At 50.8% G+C, this 24,516-nt stretch overlaps 1 protein-coding gene and 1 long non-coding RNA gene across 3 annotated transcripts; one reads left to right on the top strand and one right to left on the bottom strand.

Moving 5' to 3' along the window:
- Positions 1–832: 832 nt before the first annotated feature.
- Positions 833–23,450, top strand: ULK3 (unc-51 like kinase 3). 2 transcript variants are annotated; one of them, XM_083630445.1, is made up of 16 exons: positions 833–1,524; positions 2,970–3,110; positions 4,537–4,657; positions 5,162–5,266; positions 6,021–6,164; positions 7,356–7,438; positions 8,302–8,457; positions 9,468–9,573; positions 12,020–12,060; positions 12,691–12,793; positions 14,921–14,985; positions 15,446–15,524; positions 16,509–16,549; positions 17,141–17,188; positions 18,505–18,651; positions 18,760–18,849. In XM_083630445.1, the coding sequence occupies exons 1-16, from the start codon at positions 1,147–1,149 to the stop codon at positions 18,832–18,834; spliced, it is 1,833 nt and encodes a 610-aa protein (XP_083486571.1). In that variant the 5' UTR covers positions 833–1,146; the 3' UTR covers positions 18,835–18,849. The 2 variants fall into 2 exon arrangements, with proteins under 2 accessions (XP_083486571.1, XP_083486572.1); XM_083630446.1 differs by lacking the exon at positions 18,760–18,849 and adding an exon at positions 22,929–23,450 and having other exon boundaries at positions 847–1,524; positions 18,505–18,571.
- Positions 9,580–12,012, bottom strand: LOC310770326. Its single transcript, XR_014552073.1, has 3 exons — positions 11,839–12,012; positions 11,490–11,806; positions 9,580–10,938 (listed from the first exon to the last, which is right to left on the bottom strand). It is a non-coding gene; the product is annotated as an uncharacterized lncRNA (long non-coding RNA).
- Positions 23,451–24,516: the final 1,066 nt, after the last annotated feature.

Here is a 24,516-nt window from a genome sequence, read left to right as displayed (position 1 = left end):
CATGCTTGTGAATCAGACTGCTTTTGAAGATCCATGTGTCTGCCATTTAAGCCAAAGGGTCGGCAGCCAGTGGGTATCCAGATGTTGGACCCCAGCCAACCCCATTTTATTGCTTTCTCTCTTTTAGGGGCAAGGGCCACAGATTGCACATGTCTGCTGTAGGGGCTGACACTTGTCAGATTAAACAATACGGGGCCAGATGCACCAATGACCTCAAGTTATGTTTAACGCAGGTCTAGCCAAGGAGCCTTTCAACATCTGGAAGAGACCACAGCTCCCATCAGCCCCAGTCAGCCTGGCACACTGGTCAGGGGTAGGGAGAGGACCCTGGTCGAACACTTCAGCTGACCAGCAGTTTCATGCATTACTCAGCAGCAGCTGGGCACCCTGAGAGCAAGTGAGAATACAGGGAATGGCCATAGCTCAGGCCCAGCAGCTTCTGCCTGAAGCTCCTGTCAGGCAGCAGTGGGTAGATGGTCCAGGGACTGGATGTGGCCCGAACAACGTGATAGATAGAAGAGGATTTTTTATTTTTAATGAAGTGTTTACTGTATTTAATGCAACACAAGTTAGTTATGCAATTGAGCCTTTTGCAGAGAGCGAGAGTTGGGTGTCCCCAAAGGGGGATTGGTGGTGTTGCGTTAAGTATTGCTTTCCAAATCAAATTTTTGTTTTGTGATTATTGTAAGTTGCCTGGAAATGCACATGCAAACCTTATGCCATGTTAATATTTGGGAATTTCAAAGGATGAAGCAGGTTTTGGCCAATGCAATTTTATTGCAACAACTATGGCAAACCCACCTTTCTGCTTGTCCTTCAGACAACTTCTAGAAGCCCAGCACTTTTCAACATTTTATTTAAAAACGTGTAGAATACAGTTGCCCACAGGGACATGCTAAAAGCCACCGATCAAGAGCCACTCTTAAAATTAAAAGTTTAGTACCAAAGACAACCGATCACAGCAGAGGACGGGAGCCTGAAGCCGCGTCGGGATCGAGGGCGACGGACTTTCTTGCCATCAGGCGCGGGGCTGAGCTTGCCTCCAATCCTCTTCCATTTTTTTACTAACGGGGCGCGCTTTCCAAAAGGGGAGTTCAGCATTTCGCAGCGAGGCTTATTCGGGCCAGAGCTGCTCAGCTTCTGCCGATGCTTCTACCCTCCGTCGACCAGATGCGAATCCGGGGGCGATCCAGGGCTCGCTTCTCCTCTTCCCCGCCCCGCTTTGCAGACGCGCGACCGCGGAGGCGGAGTTCCCACGAGCGCCGCCCCGCCGCGGGTCGCCGCGAGGGGGCGCCCGAAGGTGCGCTTCTGCCGGCGCTGCTCCGCCTCCCGCGCCGCCGTTCCGGGAGCCAGGCGCCCCCGCGGGGTCCCAGAGAGGGCCGGGTTCCGCTCGCCAGCCTCCGGGGGCCGCATGGGGTGGTCGCCGGGATGGCCGGCTGGGCGCCGCCGCAGCTGGAGGACTTCATCCTGACCGAGAGGCTGGGCAGCGGCACCTACGCCACTGTCTTCAAAGCATACAGGAAGGTAGGGAGGGGAAGGGCCCCGGTTGGGGGGCGCGAGGTCCGGGGTTGGGGGGCGCAAATGCACCAGGCGCAGGGACCCCGCCCGCCTGACCCAGAGGCCGCGGCGCGGAGCCTCCACGCCCGGGAGCAGCCTACCTGGGAGCAGATGCGGCAGGGAGAGGACTTTCCCGGAAGCAGCTTGGCTGTCCGCTGTCGGAGGCAGGACGCAGGGGGGTTGATATTGGGTGTGGTGTTGCTGAACTTCGGCTCCCAGCGTCCCTGGCCCTTGGCTGTGCTCGCTGGGGCTGATGGGAGTTGGAGTCCAACAGCAGCAGGAGGGCCAAAGCTTCCCCCACCGCTGCCCTACCTGGTTTGGGTCCCAGGTGTAACTTAACTGATAGAGCATACAATCCCTTCATCAAAAGGTGGCTTCCTGTGGGCGCATCCTTCACCCGAGCCTTAATTTTTTGGGCGTTGGGGACTCTTCACCCACTCCAGCCTGGAGGTCCCTTGCTTGCAACACTGGTTTTTGGATCCAGGGATGGAGTCTGAGTCATCAAATCAGCTTTGAGGGGAAGGGGCAATCATCTCTCAGCAGTCTTTTCACTATTTGTTGTGATCCTGTCCTGATCTCAGTTGATATCCCAACTATCCCAGCGGGTAGTGGCGCCCGCCCTGTGGAACGCCCTCCCATCAGATGTCAAAGAGATAAACAACTACCTGACATTCAGAAGACATCTGAAGGCAGCCCTGTTAAGGGCAGCTTTTTATGTTTAACAGACCACTGTATTTTAATACTTTGTTGGAAGCTGCCCAGATATTTTTAATATTTAACGCTGTACTGTTTTTAACACTTGATTGGGAGCCGCCCAGAGTGGCTGGGGAAACTCAGCCAGATGAGCGGGGTGTAAATATTTAATAATAATAATAATAATAATAATAATAATTATTATTATTATTATTATTATTATTATTATTATTATTATTCTGGCCCAAGATATTCTCCTCTTCTCCAGCCAGCCGCTCTCTCCACACTCAGATGTGGCCCTTCAGGCTTAAGGGCTTCCTCCAGCCTCCAGCCCTCAGTGACCCTCCTCTGCCCCCTCCTTGAATGTTTTCACCTGCCTGGAGTGTGCTTCATTGTACCTCTTGCTCCCTTGGGTTGAGGGTGAAGATCAAGGGAATGTAGAAACTGCCCCGTCACACAAACCTGTGTTTGTTGCTTGCCCGCTTTGGCCTCTGGCCTTGCCCATCAGTGGCCCATGGCCTCCAGATGCCTCTTCAGAAGGGAAGGCGGCCCCTGATGTGAAAAAGACATTCCCTCTCCTGATCTGAAGGAATGCCCATCTCCATAGCAACTTCCCCGGACCTCGCAAGACCTTCCCTGAGATTTCCACCATCAGGACTGAAGGTGCTTGCGTTGCTGACATTCGTTTGCACGGTGTTGCGTGTTCTTTTCCTGGCTAGAAGGACGTCCGGGAGGTCGTGGCCATCAAGTGCGTCAGCAAGAAGAGCTTGAACAAGGCGTCTGTGGAGAACCTCTTGACAGAAATCGAGATCCTCAAGACCATCCGCCATCCGCACATTGTGGAGCTGAAGGACTTCCAGGTGGGGAGGGGAGACTGGGCTGGGCTGGGGTGTCAGCCAGGAAGACTCTGGAGCCTCCAGCTGGAAAACTGGGGAGCTTTTATTCCTCAGATGTGTGACTCATCCGATAAGGTGGGGAACCTTTGGTGCTCTGGATGTTGTTGAAATTTGTGTACCACTATATCATACAGAAAACAATACCAAAGCAGTTTACAATAATCTCACTATATAAGAAAAACACATTAAAAATATGAAATCAGAGACTGTCAACTAACTATTATGGAAAGATGTATTCTGTATTTCATGCATGAGCCTGGCAGAATAGCAAAGATTTCAGCAAGCGCTTAAAGGCTGAAATGGAAGGCAGTCCTTAGCTTGGTTTAACAACCAACCTCTGGGACTTGTAGCTCCAAGAGAGGAATAGGGGTCTCCTAACAACGGGGTGCGGGTGGCGCTGTGGTCTAAACCACTGAGCCTAGGGCTTGCCGATCAGAAGGTCGGCAGTTTGAATCCCTGCGATGGGGTGAGCTCCCGTTGATCGGTCCCCGCTCCTGCCAACCTAGCAGTTCGAAAGCACATCACAGTGCAAGTAGATAAATAGGTACTGCTCTGGCCTGGAAGGTAAACGGTGTTTCCGTGCGCTGCTCTGGTTCGCCAGAAGCGGCTTAGTCATGCTGGCCACATGACCCGGAAGCTGTACACTGGCTCCCTCGGCCAATAAAGTGAGATGAGCGCCACAACCCCAGAGTCGGCCACGACTGGACCTAATGGTCAAGGGTCCCTTTACCTTTACCTAGCGCCCCTTAAACTACAGTTCCCAGGATTGCAGGGTGAGGGTGGGAGAGGGAAACCGCGACTATTTAAAGTGGTAGGATATTGCTTCAAATGCAGAGTGCAAAACTGCCCCAGTGAAGCTAACTTAGCAAAAGTTATTACCTTTAAAACCACCTCCAAAAGTCAATTCCAATTATGATCCTCACACCTGGAAAATAAAAATGCCTCTGCCCTTTGTTTGCATGTGTCTACTATGGGGGTAAACTGAATGTCTCCTGGTGGGGGAGTCCCATCAGCCACAAGAATGCTTGCTTTGTGTTGCCTCCCTCCTGAGGATTGCAGTCGACGAGACACATAGCAAGGGTGATAGATGCTCTGAACAATTAAAGCCATTTATGTGTTAATACTGGTTTGAGGCACCCACTTTGCTGACTCTTGAGATTAACAGTGCAATTCTATTCATGCTTACTCAAAAGTAAATTCCTGAGTTTTCAATAGGGCATATTCCCAGGTTGCTGTGCATAGGATTGCACTTAATGGCATCACCCAGCTGCTTCCACATTTGTGTTTGCATTCATAAGGACTAGGAACTTGCAGACAGAGGAATGAACTTGATGGAGATAGGACAGGGTTTGTCTTTCTAGAAGCCTGATAGCGCCTGTCTGCCTTTTAGTGGAACAAGGACTACATCTACCTGATCATGGAATTTTGTGCGGGGGGTGACCTGTCTCGCTTTATCCACGCACGGAGGATCCTGCCGGAGAAGGTGGCTCGCATTTTCCTACAGCAACTGGGTAAGGAGTTGGAGGGGAAAGGAAAAGAAGTTGGGGATGGAGCTCATAGGTAGAGCGTACCGTTTGTGCGCAGGAAGTCCCAGGCTTAATTCCTGGCATCTCCACTTTCAAAAATCTCAGCCATGGGGTTTGGATTCAAACTGTGCTCACAAACAGACCTATTTCGTCTGCAGAACGGCAAAACCATTTGCAAAGAGAAAACATCCATTTGTGGGTGCGGCTCAAACTGTGCCTGCAAACTTTATTTGGTTGGAGAACCATGTTGCAAAATGCAAAGAAGCAGGAATTTTCAAAGGATCGCCGTTTCCCTTTACATCTTGGCTCGAGATGTGTGAAAGGAGGGAGTTGCATTTTCTCCCCTATCTCTGTGCCAGAGAAAGGAAAGGAAATCTTGGAGACAGAAGAGTCTGTTTTTTTGGGAAGGAGACTGTTGGCTGGAGAGGGATGCCTTGACAGTCCGCTGCCACCTGCAGCATCACTGCTCTCTCCTGTTTGTTCCAACAGCCTGTGCCTTAAAGTTCCTCCATGACAAGAATATTTCCCACCTGGATCTGAAGCCTCAGAACATCCTGCTGAGCTCCTTGGATAAGCCTCACCTCAAACTGGCAGGTTGGTGTGGGGCAGGGCTTGGCCCCCAGGCTCAGGGGGCTTCTTTTGGGCTTTCAGGCCAGCAGGCTCAGGTGCTCCTCTCCCCCCACATTATTTTTCTCGTTCATGTGCCAATCTTATATTTCAACCTGTCAATCCCAGTGGCTAGTATTATAGCCACACAGTGGGTCAGAGGTTCCCCGTGCCTGCTTTAGCTATTTCTGTACACCTTTTAGAGATACTTTTAATGTATAGAAATAGTTAGGATAAATCATAATAGATAATGATAAAAAAATTAAAAATACCAAATGCAACGAAGTAGAAAGCTATAGCAATACCGTCACTGATAACTGTACAGTGGTACCTCGGGTTACAGACGCTTCAGGTTACAGACTCTGCTAACCAAGAAATGGTACCTCAGGTTAAGAACTTGGCTTCAGGATGAGAACAGAAATTGTGCAGTGGCGGCAGCAGGAGGCCCCATTAGCTAAAGTGGTGCTTCAGGTTAAGAACAGTTTCAGGTTAAGAACGGACCTCTGGAACGAATTAAGTACTTAACCCGAGGTACCACTGTAATGTACAATGGGCCTGAGTAGGGCTAGCTTTCCTCACTTTCCTCACACAGCTGAAAATCCTAGGGAGATCCACTTTCTTTCACCAGTGTGGGATTTCTGGTTGCCTGTGGATACCAGGGCAGTTGATAACTGCAAGGTTACAATGTCATGCCCGATGACAGTTTTTCTGGGTCACCTTCCCCCTACCCCCCCCATGCCAGATTTCGGATTTGCCCAGCACATGTCCCCAAGGGATGAGAAGCACGTGCTGAGGGGCTCTCCACTCTACATGGCTCCCGAGATGGTGTGCAACCGGCAATATGATGCCCGCGTGGATTTGTGGTCTGTGGGGGTGATTCTCTACGGTAAGTCCATCCTTCGGTTTTGAGGGGAGGTTGGGGCTCTGTCTTGACTTCCCAGGCGCTGGCTAAGCTCCATGCTGGAGCTGAGAGACTGTGCAAAATGAATTGGGAGGATTGAATAATAGAATCACAGAATTATGGAGCTGGAAGGGACCCCGAGGGTCATCTAGCCCAACCCCCTGTAGTGCAGGAATCACAGAATCCCTGACAGGTGGCCATCTGACCTCTGCTTTAAAACCTCCAACGGAGATTGAAATACCTATGCTAAAAAACACACACATTGCATATTCTTATGTTCTGGATAAGGTGTAATGGAAATAAAATGGCAGAAAGTGCTGCGTGTAGCTGTGATCTCCGATGGGCTGGAATTTCAATTGCTCTTTTGAAGTCCAGAGTATACAAAGCCCTGCCTGTATCAGGGATCGTTATTCCCCCTTTGCCAGCATTGAGGGCTAGAAACTTAGCTCGTTTTTAAAAGGGAGAGAAGCAAGTGTAGTTCTGCCTGCAGTTCCTCTTGCCTAATCCTACATCCACCTCCCTGCCCACTTTCTGACTATGCCCCTTCCTGCCTTCACTGGCCCCAATCGCTTCCATTTTTGTGGATGCTGGTGTCAATAACTATAAAGCTGACTCTGGTATCCGTGGCTACTCGCCACAATGGCCTTTTCCCCTCTCCTCCTTCGGAGGCTATCTTGGGTTCTTGTGGCAGTTGATCACTGCTGAGCATTGGGGCTGGGTGGTGGTAATTCAGCCTAGCGGGATGCGGGTGGCGCTGTGGGTAAAACCTCAGCGCCTAGGACTTGCCGATCGCATGGTCGGCGGTTCGAATCCCCGCGGCGGGGTGCGCTCCCGTCGCTCGGTCCCAGCGCCTGCCAACCTAGCAGTTCGAAACCATCCCCGGGTGCAAGTACATAAATAGGGACTGCTTACCAGCGGGAAGGTAAACGGCATTCCGTGTGCTGCGCTGGCTCGCCAGATGCAGCTTGTCACGCTGGCCACGTGACCCGGAAGTGTCTTCGGACAGCACTGGCTCCCGGCCTCTAGAGTGAGATGAGCACACAACCCTAGAGTCTGGCAAGACTGGCCCGTACGGGCAGGGGTACCTTTACCTTTACCTTTTTAATTCAGCCTAGCATGTGACACACATGTGGCTCCCTGTCTTATTTGGGGGTGGGGGCTTCTTTCCCTTCTCAGAGGCTGTGTTTGGCCGGCCACCTTTTGCCTCCAAGTCCTTCACTGAGCTGGAGGAGAAGATCCGCAGCAACCAACCCATCGAGGTAACCTCGTGGCTCCTGGGGGTGTTGGTATTTGTGCAGTCCTGGGGAGGGACTGAAAGGAGGTTGCTTTCCCTGCCCTGCCATCCTGACCCCAACTCCACCACCACCTGCCACCAGCTATTTAAAGATTCCCATCACAGTTCTTCCAACGTTCTGCCAAGATTGGTCCAACCTGACACACCTGTAGGGTTCAGTTTGCAGGCAGAGATTAGTGTAACTTGGTCTGATCATCTCAAAAACGTCATTCAGCGGCTTGGCCTCGTTCAATCCAGACCCGGGAGGGGGGGTGGGGAGGACTGCTGTCAGGCAGAGTGTGGGGGATTCTGCCTCCCCCTGCCCCTAATTGGTCCTCAGACTTTTTGGGACCACTCCCTGCCCCCCTTGGTTCCACAGACTCACCCCCAGTGCCCCCGACCCCACCCTATAAAAAGCAGTATTCAGAATAGCCATTTGCATGTCCCACTAAGGAACAAGAAAATTCAAAATAGTAATAATTAATTGCACATATATTTAAAATCCAATTAAAACAGTTTAGTTTAATTAATTCAACAAATCGTACTGTCATTTACACCTCCAGGGTCCCCCTAGGGAATCCCACTGCCTGGATTACACTGTAAGCTCCTTGGGGCAAGCACCTTCCTTTTCTCCTTTTGAAAATATATGTTACTCTCTTTTGAGCCCCGTGGCTATGAAAGTACCACCGTGGGCCAGTGGGCCCACAATCCTTTCCGTGGCACTCCTGCATCCAGGAAGGGACTGCTTCCCCCATCTCGTTTCCATCTCAGCGTTGCTGGTGCCCAGAGGTGAGGTGAGCTTGGGAGCTTCTCTACCTGTGTCTCAGCCTTCTGCCTTGCCCCCCACAGCTCCCCAGCCGCCCCCGCCTCTCGCTGGAGTGCCGGGACCTCCTCCAGCGCCTGCTGAAGAGGGACCCCCAGCAGCGCCTCTCTTTCCAGGAGTTCTTTGCCCACCCCTTTGTGGACATGGAGCACATGCCCGGCTTGGAGAGCCTGGGCAAAGCGGTGAGTGGGAAGAGGGCTAGAGAGAGCGTGCGGGAGGCGGATTTGCATGATGTGGGTCTGGGTTACCAGCTGGGCACTGGAGCTGGTGAGGTGGGGGGCTGCCCCCTCCTCTGTAGGCATGAGGGCAGCCATCTGGCGACGTGGAGGGGAACCATCTTCTGAATGTGGGCATGGAAATGGGTCCATTTCCCCATCACCCCAAACATTGCTCCCTGTCTCTCTTTGGGGGCAAGATCTTGCTGAGAATGCTGGTTCTCAGAGGCAAGAGTTCCTAAACACAGAGGGATGCAGCTGTACAAATAATAATAATAATAATGATAATAATGATAATAATGATAATAATGATAATAATAATAATAATAATAATAATAATAATAATAATAAATTTATTGATACCCCGCCCATCTGGCTGGGTTCCCCCAGCCACTCTGGGCAGCTTCCAACAAAATATTAAAATACTGTGATACATCAAACATTAAAAGCTTCCCTAAACAGGGCTGCCTTCAGATGTCTTCTAAAAGTCTGGTAGTTGTTCTTCTCTTTGACATCTGGTGGGAGGGCGTTCCACAGGGCTGGTGCCAATTCCCTCCTCCAGACACTTAACCCGGAGGAAGGGGGCCCGGGGGCCACATTGCCTTCTGGGCAGCTTTCCAGGGGCCGCATGCTGGCGGAAGGGAGCAGGTGTGGCCCTCGGCTTTGGCTCACACCTGAATTCAGCTGTTATTTTACACACCCAGGCAATCAAGAGGCGTCAGCTCCAAGTCCAAGGACGCCTTCCAGCCAAGCAGAAGCATGGGGAGAGTGTGGGGCAGGACCAGGGAGCAAGGTAGCCTGGAGAGGGCCCTGAGAGCCTGATGGAGAGGCTTGGAGGGCCACATGTGGCCCCCAGGCCTAAGGTTTTCCATCCTCCGCTTAGCCCAAGCTGAGCCTGCGCTTGGTCCTTGAACCAGTTCCCCTCTTCCATTCCTCCTCTCCCGCTTTTCTCCATCCTGTTTCTCTTCCCTTTGCAGTCGTCTCTCGTGACGGAAGCAATAAAGAAGGACCAGGAAGGCGACGCTGCTGCCGCCCTTTCCCTCTACAGCAGGGCCCTGGAGTACTTCGTCCCCGCCTTGCGCTGTGAGTGGCCCAGAGGCTTTTATTGTTCCCCTCTTTGCGAAACTGCCTTGCCCCACCATTGCCGCTCGGCTGCTTTGATTGGCAGAAGCAGCTTTGTTACGGGGCCAACAAAATTCCCATTCCGTATTTGTAATAAATTGAACTTTTTATGGTGGCAACTCCTACACTTTGGAACTCCCTGCCTGTTGACGTCAGGCAGGCACCTTCAGTGTACTCTTTTCGGCACCTGCTAAAAACATTCTTGTTTAGACAAGGCTGCCCAGATGCATAGAAAGGTGGTGCAAGTAAATCTGGGTTTAGTTTATTGTTGATTTTAATTTTTTGAAAGTTTTAAATTATTCTTGTTAAATCTTCTTATTGGTCATTTTATCACCCTTTTTGTAAACTCCTTTGAGTTTGTTTTTTGTTTTGTTTTTACAATCAAGCGGTATATACATTTTATGAAATAAATTAAATGAGAACAGCATATCTGTTTTCATATCTGGAGCTGACTGCGTCACCTGTCCCAGAGTCCACTTCTAAGAGGGGCACCTCTTGCCCACAGCAGGTTGCATTCCTGGCCCTGCCTTGCTCTTCTTCTGTCTTTGGTAGGCAAGCAGGACACATCACAGACCTCCCTCCGTCTTAATCCCATTAGGACCTAAAATGAAACGATTTCAAAGGGGAAGAAGGGGGAAGACAGGTGTGTTCTTATGCCCCATCCTTGACCATTTCCATGGTCAGGGGATCATGGCTCAATTGGCAGTGCATCCATCACCTGGTGAGACTAAAGGCAGCTGCCCCACAGTGCAAGGGCTTCGGGGATCACAGGGGAGATGGGCACATGCCCAAGGGCAAGGGCTTGACCCAGCTGGCTAGCCAGAAGTGGGCTGTCTCCAAGAATTCCCCGTGGGAGTGCACATGTCCAGAGTGTTGAGGCGTTCCCAAAGCAAAGGAAGGATTAGACTCTATAATGAAAATACACACAGAGGCTTGAACCAGCAAGACTCTGGGAGGAGTGCGTATAATAAGAATTCCTGTCCACCCTCCGGCCCAGGTCGTTTTATTCACAAAAGAACTTTTTTACACAGTGTTCGTAAGAACCAATCAGATTTCCTCTGAGCATTTCAAAAAAGCCGACGTGGGACAAAGTTAGATCAGAAGAAATTCTTTTAACTACAAAGAAACTATTTCCTACTTGAGCATGCATAGTAGCCCAGAGTAAATAAAATAGGAAGCAAAGAGGAATGCTTTTAGGAAGGTCATAAACAGGAGTAAACAGTATTTACCATCTCCTTGTGAACTCTCTTCCTGGCCCTAAGATTAACAAAACTAGCAATAGTTACATCAAAGAAACTGCCTACTATCTTTTATGGCTCAGGATGCCTGATGTTTTTTGTTTTTTTTTAATAAATATTTATTCAATTTTTCCAATTTTATACAAACACAAAAAGAAAAAGAAAAAGAAAAATATTAAAAACAAATCAATTTCAATATCAATTTTTCAATAACATGTTTCTTTGACTTCCTCATACCTCCCCTTCTTGTTTTCTAGTTCAAATTGTTAATCCAGCAAATCCTAATCTCTTAACATTCCTTTTAACTAACACCTTTTTTTTTCCAATCAACTTTTTAAAAATTTTATAACTTAAACAATATTAATCCCAGTTCTTTTTATCATAACAGCTAGAGACCACATAAGTTCAATCCAGCATCTTTCAAAGTTCATTAATTTTGCAATATTTCTGTACATAGTCCTTAAATTTCTTCCAATCTTCTTCTGCCGACTCTTCTCCCTGGTCGCGGATTCTGCCGGTCATTTCTGCCAGTCCCATACAGTCAATCAACTTCATCTGCCATTCTTCCAGAGTGGGTAGATCTTGTGTCTTCCAGTGCTTTGCTATAAGTATTCTTGCTGCGTTGTAGCATCAGGATGCCTGATGAAGCAACTGGCGACTGGGCTGTGTACGTGACCTGTCCAGCAGAGAGAAATGGACAGTAGAGGAAATGGCCAGAGATGCAGAGGGTTGTGGGATTTGATCAGAAATTATTGTCAATGAATCAAACCCAGTCAACACCATGCTTTCATAGCAGACACAATGGCTTGATGCATATTTTATAATTCCTCATAGTGATCCCATCTGATCCCCACACTCTGGACATGTATACTCCTACAATTCCCCTGCCCAGGATCTTTGCAAGGCCTCTGAAACATGGGGGAGTCTCTCCATCTCTGAGTCTGGGAGGAGGGACTCTGCTCTGAGCAGGAGGCGGGGGGGGGACAACTTCTGCTTGCTTTGCCTACTCCAACCCCCTCCAGGCTGGTTGATGTCCGTCCGTCTCCCTGATGCAGCTCAGAGCTGGCAATGGGAGACAGGGAGTTGTACTGGGACAGTTTCCCATTTTCTTCGCTCACTCCATGGGCTTTCCCCTTCTCCCTAACCTGCCTCTGTCTTGCCACCCTCAGACGAGGTCGATGTCCGCAGGAAGGAGGCGATCCGATCCAAGGTCAGTTGACGGTCCTCCTTTTCAACCAGTGGGAAAGCTGTGAATTGGGGCGCCTTTGGGCCGAACTGTAAATATTGGGTGGGTGCATGAGGTCATGGTCAGGGTTCAGCCAATGAGGGAGCAGAGCAGTGGTGGCTGGTGCTCATTGGGCAGAAGGCTGGGCAGTCAACGGTAGGCGGAGCCCATGACAGGTAGAGATTTGTTCTCGTTTTGACCGACTTAGCCCAAGGGCTGCTCAGAAGAGCCGGAATCTAGTCTGATGCCTTGGAATCCATGTCAAGGCCCAGGCTTGCAGGCCTTAATGAGATGTCACACCACCAGAACGTAAGCAGATCCCTTATGCTGGATCCGGCCAGTGGTCCATCTAGTCCAGAATCATCTTCTTGCAGTGACCTGCCAGAAGCCCTCAAGCCGGACCTGAGCCCAGCAGCACCTCTCCGTGCTTGTGGCTCCCAGCAACTGGCCCCCAGGAGCAGGCTGCCTTGGGCAGTGAAGGTAGAAGATAACCTTCGTGGCTGGGAGCCGCAGGGCTGGTGCCACAAGCAAGAAGGCCCTGGCGGTGCCTGCTTTTCTCTTGCACCTCTGAGAATGAAATTTCGTGACTGTGTCGTGTTGTTTCCTTGTGCTTAGGTGAGCGAATACATTTCCCGAGCAGAGCAGCTCAAAGCACTGGTTGCTTCCAACAACAAGGCCCTCCTTCAGCAGGGCTGCCCTGCCAGGGACATCTTGAAAGGTAATTTCCAGAGCAGAGGGCCGAGTGGGGCACAGGGGGTGGGGGTGGGGTCTTGTTTTCGAGAACAGCAGCCAAGAGCACTCTGCACTTTGCAACATGTTTTTGTTAGGAAATAGGAGTCAAACCAAAAGGCCCGATAGCTCCTTCCCTTCAGGAATATATGAATATATGAAAAAAATGGTTCTGGAACTGGAATATTAATAGATAATGTGTAAAAGGTGCAGGGGTAAGCAAGGAAATAATAAAAGAATCAGCTGAACAATGATTAAATTATAACAACACGACAAGACGGAAGAAGAAGAAAAAAAGAGATCACACATGGGTGAAGGGGAATGGGGGGTATAGGGGAATTTGAAATACTATTTATAATATAAAACTTTAATATAAAATTTCTAACTGTGTTGTATTTGTTTACAGCAAAGAGAAGTTTAGAGTAATTAACTATTTTAATTTAGTTAATTATACAATAGGTTTATGTTAGAAAGTGAATATGGATGTTGAATTTGATGTTTGTAATTTTTCTTTTTTCGGTTTTGGAAATAAAAAATTAACGTCAAAAAATAAAAAAAGGCCTGATAGCTCAATGGCAAGTCAGTGCCTGAAATCCTGGAGAGTCATAGCTGCCAGTCAGTGTAGATAATACTGAACTGGATGGAGCAATGGTCAGACTCAGCATAAAGCAGCTTCCTGGTTCCTAAAATGTTGCGCTGCCGAGTGTTCCTGTTCCCGATCCTCAGCCTTGTCCTCCAGTCTGTTCTTCCTGCAGCCAAGTTTTCTCTCCCCCACCCCAAGTCAATATTTTGGGTCCACTGAACGTATTCGGTCCCCGCTGGGCTGTTAATGGGGTTTTCCCAAAGGTTTATTTTATATACTCCTGCAAGAACCTGAGGATTCGCACCAGCCTGCCGGTTCTCCCTCCTTGGCATAGCTGCTGTTGTTTCAGCTGATAAGAACTGGCAGAGGGAAAAATTGAGGTCGCTATCGGTAGATATCAGGTGCAGGGAACGTTTCGCCTTGCAAATGTTGCTGAGCTGCAGTTCCCGTCAGCTGCAGCCAGGCCCAGCCAACGGCCAGGGGTGATTAGAGTTGTAGCTCAACAACATCTGGAAGGCCAAAGGTTCCCTCACCTGATACATGTGACGATAATGCCACACGTGTGCATCACATGTAAAAGAAGAAGAGCAAAGTCCCTTCCCCCCTTGGAGCTTGCAGTTTAAAATTCAGCATAAGGAAGACAACCAAAGTTGTGGGGAGCGAGAAGGAGGCGAGGTTAAGCAGAAATAAGTAGTAAATGCAGCAGTAGGTAGCTGGGCTTCCTTTCAGTCAGGGATTGGGGCTAAGGGAAGGAAGAGGCTTCCAGATATGTTTCTAGACTCCAACTCCCATCATCCCTGATCATTGTTCATGCTGGCGGGGCTGATGGGAGTTGGGGAGGGCGTAGTTCTCCCATTCTTGTGTTCTCTTCTCTGAAAGTTTTATGGGCTACTAGGGAATGCTGTCCAAAGTCAGTCTGTGAATGCCTTTTGTCTTTAAATATATGCTGTAGTAGCGGAGCCCCACCTGTGCTACGGCCATCAGCAATTTCCTATGGCTGCAGCCATCAGCAATATTTTGCTGCTGTTTCTAACAGCTAAGAAGCCTTCCCTTTCCAATCTCTTAACTGCACGTGCTCATTGAGTTGTTTGCTTACCTCTTCTTGTTGCACTCTCACTTGCAGGCACTTCCAGCCCTGGTCTCATCCTTCCTGTAGGACACGCAGCTGCTGGTCTCATTTTACAGATGGGCAAGTTGAGGCAACCTGTGGCTTAACCGTGTTGCAAACTACTTAGAGATTTTCTTTGAAATATGAAGTAGTATAGTGAACCAGGACCACACCAATGAGCAGGCACCTGGACTGGAACCTCTTCCTGTTAGGTTTTTTACTTGCAGGGGGGGGGGTGTTTGAGGGGCTGTTGTGACTTGCAGAAGTTTTGAAAGTGCTGCCCTCTCCACTGCTTGCAGCCCGAAGTGGTACAGCCTGCTCCATCGTCACAGGACTCTACCACCTTGCTTTGTTGCATCTGGATACCGCTTGGCCTTGCACATGCTGGGTCGCACCCCTTGTAATTTAATTTATTTTTTCTGCAGAGATGTCCAGGGATAAGCCTCGCCTCTACGCTGCTCTGGAGGTGGCGTCGGCCGCTGTTGCTAAGGTCAGTCACCAGAGGGGAGCAGAGAGTTGCTGATTTGCCAATGGGAGAGTCATTGACTCCCAACCTCTGTCCTGAAATGAAAACTGGAGTCTAACATTGCATTGCCTCCCCTGTCCTCGGAGGCAAGGGAGTGTACCTGTCCTTGGGGAGGGGCGGCGTGGAGGAGAGGGCTGCTAGCCACAGTGGCTCTGCATGGTCAAAGGCAGCGATGCTTCTCTCAGTGGCTGGAACCCACAGGAGGGGAGAGGGCTGCTCTTGTGCATGATTCCTGCTTGCGCATTTCCCACAGACCTCTGGCTGACCATGGCGAGAGCAGGGTGCTGGAATAGATGGGCCCCCACTGACCTGATCCAGCAGGCTCGTTTTATGTCCTTGCGTTATGTTCATTAGGGAGAAGGCGGCTGTTTGCTCCTTTTTGAGCACTGAGGCCTGACGGAGCTGCTCTGTGTTTCTCTTCCAGGAGGAGGAGGGCAAAGATGACAGCGAAACTCTTGATCTCTACCAGCAGAGCCTGGGGGAGCTGCTGCTCATGTTAGCTGGTAAGGGGGGGCAGCTTGTGGTGGGTGGGGGCTTAATGGGAGGACGCGGGTGGTGCTGTGGGTTAAACCAGGGCTTGCCGATCAGAAGGTTGGCAGTTCGAATCCCCGCAACAAGGTGAGCTCCCGTTCCTCGGTCCCTGCTCCTGCCAACCTAGCAGTTCGAAAGCACGTCCAAGTGCAAGTAGATAAATAGGTACCGCTCTGGCGGGAAGGTAAATGACGTTTCCGTGCACTGCTCTGGTTCGCCAGAAGTGCCTTAGTCATGCTGGCCACATGACCTGGAAGCTGTACACCGGCTCCCTCGGCCAATAAAGCAAGATGAGCGCCGCCACCCCAGAGTCGGTCATGACTGGACCTAATGGTCAGGGGTCCCTTTACCTTTAATACAGGAAGCAAAAACAACCCTGCTCTAGTAAAAGCCCTTTCCTTTAAATAAGGATTCCATTCCCCAAAGCCTGCAGGAATAAAACTATTTTCACCTGCTGGCGGGAGGACATCAAGGAGGGAGCAAATCTGGCTCCTCTAGGGAGGGAGTTTCAATGTTGTCTGGCGGCAGCCACCACCAAGAAGGCCCTTTCCCATGTCCCCACCTAGTGTGCCGGGGGACGACAACGAGAGAAGGGCCTCTGCTTGAGATCTCTGGGCGAGGCTACATGTGGGAGAAGATAGTCCTTCGGAGAGCCTGGGCATAAGCCAGAGAGGGCTGTGTAAGGTCTCCTGTGCAGTCTAACCCCACCTTCCACGATTGATTGATTGATTGATTGATTGATTGATTGACTGATTGATCGATTGCACTTCTCTGCCACTTCCCATTCAGTCAAACCCTAAAGTCGCTTACCACGTACAACGTAAGTCATATTAAAGACTTAACAAATCATCAGCAAAGCAACTACAATCCATAAAACACCATGAGCAAAAATATGCTAAACATCACAGTTACAGCATAAATCATATTATATGGTTTTCTTTCCTTCCTGCTTCCAGCGGAGCCTGCAGGAAGGAGACGGGAGTTGCTGCATGCTGAGGTCTGTATCCACCTGGTCCCTGGAGCTGTGCTTGGTCCCTTTGCTGCTGCTGTTATTTAGAAGTGGGGGGGAGCCCTGCAGGATGCATTTGGGGAGCCAGGGTGCCCAGCAGGGGGCACTAAAGGGTACAGGCGGCAGAATGGACGTGGCTCAGCTGCTGTGGACCTGCAGTAAAATGTTGCAGCATGGGACACTCCCGGTCCAAGATTCTAACTGCTCCATTCTACCCCCTGCAAACTTCAGTCAGCAATCTGTCACTTCTGAGCCCCCTGTTGAGCTATTTTGGGGTTCCCCACCATCAGGGCATTTTTGCCCCACTTTTGTACTTCTGCAAGCCTTGGGCAAGCCTGCTGCCACAGCTCCTTGCGATTAGTGCCAGTTTGGCTATCTAAATGATTGGCACTCACAGCGTGGACATTGGAAATAGAGGGGATTGTTATATGTATAGTGCCCTACCTTTTCTTCCGTGGGATTTGAGGTGCCATGCAGGAGGGTTTCCATGTGGTTTGCCATCCTGCATGACCCTGCTTTGAACTAGGGCTCCTCCTTCTTCTTTCCTCCTAATCTGACCGAGTGAATGACTGTTTGCAGATCCAGACACTGATGGGCCGAGCGGAATACCTGAAAGAGCAGATCAAGGTACAGGAGGGCACTTTGCGTTCTGTGGGGGCTGCAGTGAGGGCACGCCTGGGCATCATGGGGCTGGCAGAGGAGGCTTGGCTGGGGCAGGGCATGGAAAAATAGATTTGGGTGGTTTATTGTTTCATAAGATTTATACACTGCTTAATTGATTTAAAAAACAACACAAACCCAGACTCAAAGCAAAGATAATGTTTTCTGAAGATGGGCTGTGTCATTGTAGGCTCTTACGTGCCATAGAGTTGGAAGGCCCTTCCCAATGCTGGAATCTCAAGTAAAGCATCCTTTGCAGAATCCGTGCTGTGGGAGCGAGGTGGCCTTTGGGCCTCCGTTCCTGCCTGGCATGTGCTTGGTCCCTGGGCTCGCTTCCCAGAGAAGCTCACTGCCTTTGGAAGAAGGGCCTCTTTGGAAGCCCCCTCTTGGCTTGGTGCAGGGGGACGGGGCCTGTGGGTCCCTCCAGGCAATGCCAGACTCCCACAACCCCTGACATTCACTTGGTTAGCTAGGGCTGGTGGGAGTTGGGTGCCCCAGAGGGCCACTTGCCCCCTACCTGTCCCCTTCTGGAGATCCAATTCCGGAGCCCATTCATTTGCATGTTCAGAGGCAGCAGGCCATTGGCTGACAGCTCTGGAAGGAGGAAGGAGGCAGGGATTGGGAGCAGGAAAGCACTGTTGCCTTCACATCCTCCTTCAGAGAGCCAGTGTGGTGTAGTGGTTAAGAGCGGTAGACTCGTAATCTGGGGAACCGGGTTCGATTCCCCGCTCCTCCACCTGCAGCTGCTGGGTGACCTTGGGCCAGTCACACTTCTCTGAAGTCTCTCAGCCCCACTCACCTCACAGAGTGTTTGTTGTGGGGGAGGAAGGGAAAGGAGAATGGTAGCCGCTTTGAGACTCCTTCGGGTAGTGATAAAGCGAGATATCAGATCCAAACTCTTCTTCTTCAAGAACATGCAGGTCCTTTTGAAATACTTTAAATTAAAAAAATCTTGCTGGCTTCCTGGCTCATTGGGCCGGCTGCTGCATGTGGGGCAGAATAGTGGCCCCTGTGGACTTTGGGGTCTCATCTAGCAGGATTTTTCCTCTAGCCCTGCTGTCTAAGTGGAGCTTCCATATGCAGAAGCAGCCTACCTCTGAATGTTAGTTGCTCTCTCTGTGTCTGTATGGTACTCCAGTGGGGAAGGGCTGTCGCCTTCCTGTTCTCCTCATGGGCATCCCAGAGTCTTAGATGGGCCCTTGCTCTGATCCAGCCAGGCTCCTCTTGCATGGAGATCAGAGGAGACGACCCGCCTCCCTCTCTTCCTTCTCCTTTTCCTCCAGATGAAGGAGTCACAGTGGGAAGCCGAAGCCATTGGCAAGGAGGGGATGCTGGACTCTGTGAGAAGCTGTGAGTGCCCGTTCTCTTCCTTACCAAGTCTTGGCTGGGTTCTGTTGGCGTTCTTTCTTCATAGACTCATAGAACTGTGGGTCCCCCAAGGGGCATCTGGTCCAACCCCTGCAGTGCAGGAGTCTCAGCTAAACAATGGTGGATCACTTACTGTATTTCATAGAATCCTAGAATGGTAGAGTTGGAAGGGAACACAAGGGTCATCTAGTCCAACCCCTTGCAGTGCAGGAATCTTTCACTCAACGTGGGGCTCAAATCCATGACCCTGGGGTAAGAAGTCTCGTGCTTTACCGTCTGAACTATTCCTCAGCGTTATAAAATTCTAGCCTCCCAAAGCATTTCACAGCAGATATTTATACTGTGGTACCTTGGGTTGCATACGCTTCAGGTTACATACGCTTCAGGTTACAGATTCCGCTAACCCAGAAATAGTACCTCGGGTTAAGAACTTTGCTTCAGGGTGAGAACAGAAATTGTACGGCAGCAGCAGGAGGCCCCATTAGCTAAAGTGGTGCTTCAGGTTAAGAACAGTTTCAGGTTAAGAACGGACCTCCAGAACGAATTAAGTACGTAACCCGAGGTACCACTGTACTTTAAAAACAGAAAGTGACCATCCATGGCTACGAACCCTGACAGCTTTGTTCTGCCTCCTGCTGGCTACCTTTTACCTCCACACCCAGAGGCAGGAAACGCTTCTGAATCCTAATTGTTGGAAACTGCAGGAGAGGAAAGTTGCCCTTGTGTTCAGATCCTTCTCGTGGGCTCCCCACGGGAATCTGGCTGACCCCTGTGAGAGCAGGATGCTGGGCTCGGTGATGGGACACGGGCCAGATCCAGGGCTCTTCTTGCATTCTTTCACGCAGGACCAATTTTCATTTTCCTATAGCTGTTCCCGAAAGCAAGCCAGAACGAAGGCTCAGTAAAGGCCAGGCATCCTCTCACCTCCCTGGGAGATTTGTGCAAGCAAATCGGGGCGAATGCTGGACTGAGCAGGCCTGGCGCCCGCTGGGGCTTTCTGGGCAAAAGGCAGGGAGGCAGCCAGAGTTCATGAGAGGTGGAGCTGGCTAATTCTAGCTTTGAGTCTACAAGGGGCAGCGCTCATAGAGTTGTAGCATTGTAGTTGTAGCATCACAAGTTAAAACATCCTGGGCAGTAGGCCACTGAGACTTAAGGTCAAGGCTGACCTGCATGGCCACGTACCTGGGCTAGTTGGAAAGTAAGAAAAGAGGCAGGTATAGGCTGACCGAGAGTGGCGAGGCAGTGTGTCCTTCGCCCAAGTGGCCTCCGCTGAGCAGGTAATCTGGGGGAGCCCAGAGAGACACAGAGCTGCAATCCTGCAGCCCCACTTCTGGGTTCTGGCCCTGCCTGCCACATGGTGCCTGCGACCACTGACGCCTGCCCTCCCAAGCGAATCTGCAGGCCGGTTTCGAAAAACAAAGTTTCCCCATCCCTGCTTCAGGTCATCTGGGGTGAACAGTTTGCACATGCGCACATGTGCTATTTTGAGTGGAAGGGAATGGGGTCAAGCGCCTCGTGGAGGTGTGCAAACGATACTTTTATTTTGCTTAAAGTCTCAGTTGAGGGTTGAGTCTGCAGACTTCATAAGATGAAAGCAAGGGTTGCCCCCCCCCCCCGGTAAGCAGGACTAATTGTGCCATTGCAGGGGGGCTGGGTGTGTGGAGAGGGAGAGTAGGGTGGGCGGGTTGTGGGCGGGGGTGTATGTATGTTACTATATAGACTAAAACTATAGGAATGGCAGAACCCTCATTTCAGTGCTCTGCTGTGCTAAGTGGAGTGGAACAAAGTCCTCATTTGGGGGGGGGCGGATCAGACACAGCAGGGCTGTCTGTGAGGTTTCAGGGGGGGGGAGGTGGCCACATAGTTCCTCCTTCCCAGGGAGGCAGGAAATCTTTGTGTCCGTCTCCTTCCAGTTTGGGAGGGGTCTGCAAGTCGCCCCTCCCCTCTCCCCCTTTTGAGCTTGGCTGGTTAATTGGAATTAACTGCCCTGTTGGTCCTCTCTCCCCACACTTTCTTTCCTGCAGCTGGGCCTCGGGAGTGTTGGACTTCCCCAGGGGAGGAAGGGGCAAAGAGACCTTTGGACTTCCCCAGGGAAGGAAGGGGAAAAGAGACCTTTTCTTCTCCCTGCCAAATGGCCTGGAAACCATAAAGCCTGGGAGCAGGGGTCATGTCTGTCCACCCAGGCATTTGCAGGCTTATTGAATCGGGGGGGGGGTGGTGGGGAGAGGCCTCACTCTGTTTTGCCCAGGGCAGTGGGAGGTGGCAGTGGCGTAGCGTGGGTTGTAAGCACCCGGGGCAAGGCAAGTAATTTGCACCCCCTAACCCGTGGATTTGCGCCCCCTAACCCGTGGATTTGCCCTAACCCCCAGATGTTGCGCCCGGTGCGGCCGGCCCCCCCTGCACCCCCCACGCTACGCCACTGGGAGGTGGGGGGCAGGCAGGTGTCCAGAAGGACCCCAGAGAGACAATCCTTTGAGGAGGGGAGGAATAGAGGGGAAATGCATTCCCCAGGAACAGCCACCATGCTAGGCAAGCAGTAGTAGTGGGGATTTGCTTTTTTATTATTTTTATCAAAGCAAAATGCATTTTAGTTTGGGGGTGGGGGCAGAAACACTCAGCCTCATATTTGACACGGAAATCTCCCCAGAGGCTCAGAGGGCACGTTTTATGATGATGATGATGGGGATGGTTTATCGTTTTAATCCTTCATCTTTGCTTGCCGTAAGCTCCTGAGCCTGGGAGAAGTCAAATGAGGTAGAGGGGGGTCCCGGCCGGCAGCAGGACCTTCATCTGGCCAGAGTCCCGGCCTGAGCTTGTGAATGGGCTTGCTGGGCTTAGTGGTGTCCTCTCGCCAAGTGGCTGCGTGTCAGTTTCACAAAAGCACACGCGCGCGCACCCCAGGGCTGACTTCTCTGGTTCATTCCCTAATCCAACAAGGCGCAACAGTTAATCGCATAAAGACATTTGCGTCCTGCATCACAGGGGGTTGGACTAAATGACCCTTGGTGTCCCTTCCAGCTCTGCCATTGCTACTTTCCCCTTCCTCTACAGCAGCCTTCCCTGTCTATTTGTTTTTGGTTTGGTCACCATGGGCAGTATTCAGTGCCAGTCCTACTTAGAGTGGACTCACCAAAGTTAATGAGCAGAGCTAACTTAGGACCATTGATTTCAGTGGGTCTACACTGAGCAGGGCTTACAGTCCCATTGCTTTCTTGGCTTGGGTGGTGGTAGGTAGCTAATACAAGGGAAGCCTGCTTCAAAATATTGTTGTGTAAAGTGCTTATGGTGAGAGTCAGCCATGCCCTTGTGCATGACACTCCATTCTGTACCCATTCCTCCCTCAATGTTCCCACCTTCTGTGAGTTGCAGCCAGGCTCCCCCAGATGTGCTTTTTTTCCAGGATAATCTTTATTGGTTTTTTGATTACATACTATACATACACATACAGTCATACCTCGGGTTACAGGCGCTTCAGGTTGCGTTTTCTCGGGTTACGGACCGCCGAAACCCAGAAGTACCGGAACGGGTTACTTCTGGGTTTCGGCAGTCGCGCATGCGCAGAAGCGCTAAATCACTCTTTGCGCATGCACAGAAGCTCCGAGTTGCAACCCGCACGTGCGCAGACGTGCCGCTGCAGGTTGCGAATGCTGTGGGTTGCAAATGTGCATCCTGCACGGATCAGTTTCGCAACCTGAGCGTCCACTGTATTGCATTACATTTTACATTTATACTTGCTCCTAGGAGCAGGTGTGCTGTGTTTCAAGGAGGTAATAAAGGGAGGAGGAGGAGAAAAAACCTCCTTCTTGCAGGAAAGCAAGCATGTCAGGGAGAAACATTTGGCCCTGAGCAGAGCAGCTTTCCACATACAGAGCTGTTCTTGAAATAATCATTTATCACTTATTAAACTAATGATTACAAAATAATAGTTAAAATTTTGCCTCAAATTTTACTGCCCACTTCTTGAGCAACAGCGGGGAGCCTCAGGCCCAGGAATTGGATGTGGCCCTCCAAGCTTCCTCGTCTGGCCCTCAGGGACTCTCCCGAGCGACAGCCTCCCTGGCACTGCTTTGCACCTGGGTAGAATGTGCCCCTGAACTCAGAGCCCCTGCCTTCTCTGGGGAAACTTGCATTAACTGCTGGGCCTGCTTTCCCCCCTGGCTCCGCCCACCGCTGATATGCGGCCTGTAAAAGGTTGCCCAGAAGGGAGCGTGGCCCTCGAGCGAAAGACGAGTCCCCTGAGATTGCTGCGTCGGATTTGAAATTGGGGATTTTCATTTTCAAACAAAGATGTGAATTTATTTGGATGCTAGTCAGCCTCTTTGTGTTTCCTCTTCTGCAGCTTGTACCTTGCAGTAGTTGCCTGGATGGTGCCCTCTGGATCCAGCCCCTCGACCCCCACAAACAACAGATAGTCCTCTTGCCTGGACACAGTTTATGCACTGAAGATTCGCGGTGGCTGTTGGCATGGAATTGGGTTTGGGTTTTGAACACACACACACACACACACACACACACACACACGGAGGGAGCATTCTTTGTTAAGTGTGAGGTTATTTAAACGGTCATTGCTTGTATAGTGTAATTAATTTATATACTGCAAATTGTAATTTTGTTGAGCAGCGTTAAGTCTAAACGGAGGCTCTTCTAAGCGTTTTAATGTACAGGAATTAAGCTCAGGGCAGCTACATGCCCCTCTCAGGAGATGCAAAGCATGGAATCAAGAGGGGGGCTTTCGCGGGTCTGATTGTATGGGGAGGGTCTTTGCTATAATAATTGGGGTTTTAGGTTCTCTGGGAGGGGGAAGAGCAGGGCTCACACTGAGCACTTTACTGTCTTCACCTATAAACTGCTTTCTACTTCATGCCCTCGAGAGAGATGTGCTTATTCCACCAATTTTGTTAAGCACAGGTCGTGGGAGGGGAGGGACTTGTTCTGTTCAGTGAAAGAGCTTGATTAGACTTTTTCCCCCAAGAGGAAGGAAACTGCTGTGGTTACATTATCCACTAACTGGGGCGCCCCACAGTGTTTTATTGCTGGTGGGGTGAGAGGGAGGGGGCTTGTAGAAGAAACTGAGCATAGGAAGCTGCCTTCATGTACTCAGACAATGAGTCTGTCCAGCTTAGTATTGTCTGCACTGACCGGCAGCTGCCACCCAGTATTCCAGGCGGCGGAGTGGGGTGTGTGTGTCTCACCCCGCCCTCCCTGGAGATGAACCTGGGACCTTCTACACGCAGAACGCCTGCTCAGCTGTGAGGCCCTTTCCCCACACGGGGGCAGCGGGGAGAGACGGAAAGGCCTTTGTTTTGCCTTGGCTGGGCCACAAAGGCTGCTGTAGCAAGGAGGCAGCCAGGTCCATCTGCCTTCTGTGCTCCCAGGGCGGTTGCAGGAGGTTATTAATAGAGCTCTGGGAGAACCTTGCCAAGACCCAGCTTGTCTTAGCCACAGATGATGGAGCCCCCCCCCCCAACTTCGCCCCTGTCATGGTCAGAGAAGCTTTTGATTTGTCTCCCTTCCACTCTCCTCCTCTTTCCCCACCCCCCTTGAAGGCGAGGATGGGCTTTTCCCCTCCCCCTTAACATCTGGCTTGTGCTGCTTTCCAAGACCCTCCAGGTCTCTAGCGAGGCTGCGCTCTGGAGTCGCAGTGCTGCCAGACGAAGCCTCGCTCAAAGGAAGCAGAGCGACAGCAAAGATGATCCTGTATGAAATCCTCTCTGCAAAAATCTCTCCCAGGGCTGCGGCCGGCATGAAGGGGGGCTTGTCAAGGTGTCCCTACCTGAGTTCAACACCGTCGTAAAGCCTCATTTCAGCGGCACTAACCAATGAGCAGTTTACACCTTTCGTCCTGCGCAATTAGTCCCCTTGGCTGCTTCCTTATTTTACACCATCAGCGAGGCAGAAGTGCTACACCTGCAGTTCTCTCTGAAGCT

The sequence above is a fragment of the Podarcis filfolensis genome, assembly GCF_964270895.1.
Source record: "Podarcis filfolensis genome assembly, chromosome: 9".
Lineage (NCBI taxonomy): Eukaryota > Metazoa > Chordata > Lepidosauria > Squamata > Lacertidae > Podarcis > Podarcis filfolensis.
The sequence above is the reverse complement of the archived record's forward strand: the minus strand, read 5'-3'. Positions and strand labels throughout refer to the sequence as shown.